Genomic DNA, 6,181 nt, shown 5'->3' on the forward strand with positions numbered 1-6,181 from the left:
GTAACCTATAGCGCGCACACACACACACACACACACACACACACACACACACACACAATAAATAAGTTTTGCAATAAAAGCCTTTACACAACTCGCATATATCTAATATTAATTTATAAGTACGAAAAATTATTTTATATATGCATTGTACTATTTTCTTAAGATTCTTTAAGTATCACACTTTTTTAGATGTTTGAAATAAAAAACTTGTAACAGTAAACCGCAAGTATTTTGATTCGCTCTATTGAACAATCCATTATAGAGATATTTACAAGTACTGCCTATCATATATCAGATTTTTATTGAATGTAATTTTTCATATAACAACGTGTTCAATTTCCATTTGACACGTACTCGATTACAGAACATAATGAAAGTAAGTATAAAAAAAAAACGTATAAAATTTTGTGATAAAATGAATGATTATCCGTATCCTATAATGAGCTATTATATACTATTGCTGACATCTAATCGTACAATTCAATGTGTAAAGATTTAATTTGTTGATGTAAAATATAATTGTAATATAATTGTAAAAACTATATTTTTTGTGTGTGTATTTATATATCAGATACAACTGTGTGTGTTGCTACTATATATATAAAAGAAATCAGTGCACAAAAAAATTAAGTCAAATGTAATAAAATAAATTTACCTAACCGAAGAGAATAATACTACATGTTTTGGCTCATTTTTGAGTCATCTTCAAAGTCTAGGTATACGTAATATTGAATTATGCGAAGTAGTAAATTGTATAAAAATTATGATTAAAATATGCTATCAAGTTCAATGATCAGAGAACTTTCTTCATCGCAAAACCATTTGCGATGTAATTAGAAAGCTTCTGGTATTACATCATTAGCTCTACTTGTATATTTTTCCAGTATTATTATGCTCTACATTTTATTATAATTATTAAATTCAATGTTTTTCCTATTATATATAAATATATAGACATCAGTTGAATACATCGAGTTGAATATATCAGTTGAATATATCAGTTGAATTTATCACGTTTTATATATCGAGAAAAATTGTTTATAGTACAAAGAGACGTAATTCTCGAGCGATATCGATTCACTACAGAAATAAAAATGAAAAATAAGATTGACGTTATTTTCTAGCTTTTTATTAACCAAATTGATTTTGACATAAAAACTTAATAATGAAAACTAATACTATCTCCACGTCAATGCATCTTTCTTGTAAATAGAATGCTAAGAATCTTGAATTATATTCAAATTAATATGTAAAATTTTATTTCTTTAAACAATGTACTTTTACACAATCTGATTCGCCTTGTGACGAACTATTAACAAAACTATAACAGTCAAAACTGTATATGTTATTTTCGTTGACGCTATCGATTTCGTTGAATCTTTATCGGCGATATTTGCGCATCGTTTAGTTCTAACGGGCAGCAGTATAACAGGTACCGTAATCTACAGTGTAATAGCGATCGTACTCCGTGGCCCGCTCATAAAGCGCGGTCGCGATTTCTCGGCTGTTTTGTTTCCCCATGTACAGTTCGCGTAAGGACTGGTGCAATGACTTACGTTAATATGTATGAACCAGCCAGGGGATATTTCTGCTGGCGTAAACGCGGATAATGTGCCTCTATCGCTACCGCCTACGCTGCTCCGGATCCCGCGGTTTACAACCCCCCCTTTCTTGTAATCCCACTGCGGGCTTAACGTGGCGAAAATGCACGCTAAATCGCGTTTGGTACCGAAACAATGAGCAAGAAAGTACGATTGCGCAAAAGCCCGTAAAGTTCAAATAGCGTTTCTGAATATTCGCAAATAATATTCCGGCGCAAATAAGCCAGTCTAATAATGTGATATTTATCGAGATTGTGCATAATCTGTTTCTAAACATAAAATCGATATGTACTCGTATAACCTACACGATATATTGCGCGTTAAAGCGAAATTATATATGCATGTAAAACAGTTTATTTGATTTATTATTTTGTGCATTTGTTATCCGTATTTATCGACAGAAAATTCGAAATATGTATATTCAGTAATACGATTGAATATTATGCCAAAATAATTCAATTATATATACCCTCTTGTTGACAGATCTATTAAGTGGTTCACGTCCAAAACAAGTTTATTATAAAGTGTATCTATATATCACTTACATCTATATATCACTTATTATTTAATAATTGATATATAAATATAATGTTATTATAAATATGTTCTTTCGATAATTATTATCCCCTCGTTATACAGTCTGATACGAGAAAATGTTTGATGCATCAAATCGATATATCTTGGTAACTTTCATGAGAGCTCCATCAAAGTTACGATTCGGTAAGAGGAAAATCATGCCTCTAGCCTATATTCAGAAAGTACGTCTATCCACGTACATTGTTATGCATCGAGGTCGATGTTGAAATCTACCGATAAGCTCCACTGTCATCCCTGTATATTCACTCTATGCGTTCTCATTATATCTCGATTATACCCTATCTTTTTTCTCGGCGAATGCATACACAGCGTATATCGACAAAATTTTTGTTAACGATATTCTTTACAATAGACAGAATAATTTTAATTTCTTACGATATAACAAACATATTTTAATATTTTTATATAAAAATTCATTTTTACGTAAAAATGAAAATAAGAGGTACCACCTCCAATGACTTTGATTTTGACAAATGTTATCCAAGACATGATCCTGAACAACATTCAAGAGGTTTCAGCCGTCGGTCGGACACCTTACTTAGTGCTAATGCCGATGGTATTGTAACTTTCGAGCCTTACAACTCGAAAAGTACTCAATGAAAAATAACTTTATTATAATATTTTGAAAAACTCTCGACATCGGTTATTATAGATACTGGAATAAAAAGTTGGGTGTTCCATTAAAAAAAATCGTGATCTTGATCTGACCTTGGCGACGCTTATAATCAAACTGATAAGATCGGTAAATAGATTTTTTAAACCCTTATAACTTTTGTCTGAACACTTTTACGATTGGACCTTATCCTGCGAAGATAAAAGGGATGTACGGATGGTCTGAAACATCCGGTATATGTACTTACACACATACTACTATATACACATATTACTATATTTATAGTAATATTTTTCGCAATAAATTTATTTACAGTTTTTTAGCATATTAACATATTTTTAATAAGATGCCTGATTGAGCATCAAATTATTAAAATTGCTTGTCAATTTAATTCGTGATATTATTGCAGTAATTTAATCGCATTTATAAGTCCGGAAAACCAATTCGATGCGCAGTTCGAACGATTATAAATATGATATATATGTAAGTACATTTTTATACAATATATAATACATAGTAATTCTGATTGAATTATTTATAAGCATTAAAGATCTAGCTTTGACAATTACGGCCATTACTTCTATTTCTTATTGTTGAATTTTTAATAAAAATACAAAAATCTTTATCGCATATTTTAAAACTGAACTTCATAACACGATCAAAACTTCATGCAATTAATAATAATCACTGCACTTGTTATACTTACTTAGGACAAATGTATACAAATGTTCTGCGAAATCAGATAAAATAAAATATCGGCGGGGTGTACTGGCGTATATCGTACTGCTTCTCTCGAAACACGTGGAATACGATTCTCAGTATATCATACCGCGTTTATAAAGAGGCTCATAACACTGATATATTTAAAGCGACACTTAAGATTCGATCATTATATTACACAGTGGAAGGAGAAATAGCTGCAGGTCTTAATTCACGAGGCAGTATTTTGTTGCAAGTACATGTTTTGTGCGTCCATCAACCGGAACCTTTCGCTATTCCCCGATTTCTAATTCTCTCTCTTAATTTTTAGAAATGTCTGGCTATTTGTAACGTAGATATATAATGATGTCAACATATCACATTTATCTTAGACAATGACAATGCAATATATCATAACATATAGTAAAATATAAAAATAATAAAAGGCAAAGTGCGTTTAACTCACACGTTTTGAATCTTTTTGCGCAAGATTTCTATTCGCGAATTTGTTAAATTAAACTCATAAACGTTTATTTCAATCACAGTCTGGTCATCATCAGTATGTACATAGTCAAATATACCTATAATAATTAACATTTAGATCTTTCCATTATCAGTCGAGTGCAATTATAAAATTTCCAACTTGCAATGACGTTAAATGATCTTGACGATTTTAGCATAGAAAATGGAATTCCTGTGTTATACACATAGTCATATTTAAAATTTAAAAAAAAATGGAAACTAGGCGTCTACATAGCGCAATCGTTGGATTGAGGAATCAATTAAACTAAGATTTACATGAAGGAATCAAGAAGCATGTAATGTGTATGCGTAAAATTATTAATTACATAATATATGGACAAATCTTCATCGAGTCAAATGTATAATTTTATGAATTAATTGTTTTAATTATTATATGTATAGTTGACTGTACATATTAATGACGATTTAGATTGTGATCGGAACGTTTATGAGTTTAATTTAACGAATTCAAATAGAAATCTTGTGCAAGAAAGACCGAGCGTGTGGCTTAAATGCTCTTTGTCTTTTGTTTTTGTTTATAAGGCTTACCATTATTTCTCTTTTTTCTAATAAAATATACAATCCTATAGAAAGGTTATTAGATATATATTTCCAAATTATAGTAATAATGGAATTTTATTTTACTGTTTCTGAAGAAAAAAATTTAATTTTATTCTCGAATCATTATATAATTTCATAAGCAATTCTTCAAGCAATTCTTGTTAAGATACAGTATGATCAAAACATTAATCACTATTAGGAAATAAGAAATAGTGTAACAGAATATTAGTAGATTTGAAATATTGAATTTAAAACATTTACACTATTACATAATTTTTTTACAATAATAATATTTCACATTTTCAAAGATTTAAAAAACTTTTAATTTGTTACATTTTTACATTTATAATATATTTTTATATTTTAACAATTATTTGAATAACTGCAGTTATTTTTCATATTGCTAGCTATGTTATATGCTTCTATAATTATATTTTATATATTTATATAGTGTATCTATTTTGTTATATATTATAGAACGGATGTGATTGTTTGGTAGAGCAGTTCATCTGAGAAGAGAGATCTTAAAGCACCTTTCGCTTTCAAGCATAATTAAACTTTCACAGTTAGAAGCATTATCTGGAGATATTTAAGACATGAAATTTCCACTCTTATTTCATTACACTGTATCATTAATCCAGATTAGCCATTGTCATTCGAATAAACTGAAGAGAATTCTAATGCATCTTTTTTAATAAAAAAAAGATTAACAAACAAAGCACAAAAAGGAAATAAAAAAATGTAATATTAAATAAAAATCAAATTACGAATTCATGTTAAATTTCAATCCCAAAAATACTAAAAATAGAATGATTCATATCAGTTTTACCAACAATCTAAACTAGCACAATCTAAACTCCACTAGCCATTAACTTGTAAATGACGGGTTTCCATGGTTCGTGTGAACTTTAGGTATACGCTGTAAAAGAATTGAAAAGGACAGGTTGTCCAATAACAATAACAGAATGAAACGTCGAAACAATTGGTGAAACAAGTCAGATGTGGTTGCAATTGACAGCACAATGGATACGTTTGCAGACTCAAGAAAAGAGACGATGAAGAAGGAGAAATTCTCTTTCCTCTTTCCGTGATACCGATTGTCGCCGTGTTTCTTCCGCGTTTCGATTTGCTCAACGCGGAGAACGTTTTCTTGAAAGCTCTTTCTCCATTCTCCTTTATCGCATATCCTTTCGTTTTCGTTATCGCAACAATATCTGCCTTGACATCTATAGAACAAAAATTCTGTATTTTTCTTATGTATCTTTATTATACATATTATACATTATTCATTCATTGTCTCACGATTTAATCAATAAAATTAGAAATTATGGTACCTGAGCCGAATAATGCTCAGCATTAAATAAGATCCATCTTTTAATTTATTACTTTAAAACTCGCTTTAAACCTGCAATATATGCTTAAAAGATGTGTCATAGGAAGTAGATAAAAAGGGATTAAAGAATTGCAATCAGTAGCAACACGTTTGTTGAATACAATAAAAACTTGTGTGTATATTTTTACAATCCGCTGCAAAATTTACCAGTATACAATGTTTCATAATTTATTATAATTCATTATAATATTATTC

The 6,181-nt window shown here is 29.7% G+C and overlaps 2 protein-coding genes across 7 annotated transcripts in view; one reads left to right on the forward strand and one right to left on the reverse strand.

Annotated features, from left to right (window-relative positions):
- Positions 1-6,181, forward strand: part of LOC108754692 (follistatin-related protein 5-like) — a 40,257-nt gene that overhangs the window by 11,156 nt on the left and 22,920 nt on the right. The gene's annotated exons all lie outside the window — the stretch shown is intronic.
- Positions 1-6,181, reverse strand: part of LOC108754616 — a 17,648-nt gene that overhangs the window by 6,542 nt on the left and 4,925 nt on the right. The window contains exons 4-5 of the mRNA XM_018497052.1: positions 5,688-5,819; positions 3,518-3,625 (exon numbers count right to left, since the gene is read on the reverse strand). Of these exons, the coding sequence (XP_018352554.1) occupies positions 3,518-3,625; positions 5,688-5,819 (240 nt within the window). The remainder of the gene's footprint in view (positions 1-3,517; positions 3,626-5,687; positions 5,820-6,181) is intronic.

The sequence above is a fragment of the Trachymyrmex septentrionalis genome, unplaced genomic scaffold (assembly GCF_001594115.1).
Source record: "Trachymyrmex septentrionalis isolate Tsep2-gDNA-1 unplaced genomic scaffold, Tsep1.0 scaffold80, whole genome shotgun sequence".
NCBI lineage: Eukaryota > Metazoa > Arthropoda > Insecta > Hymenoptera > Formicidae > Trachymyrmex > Trachymyrmex septentrionalis.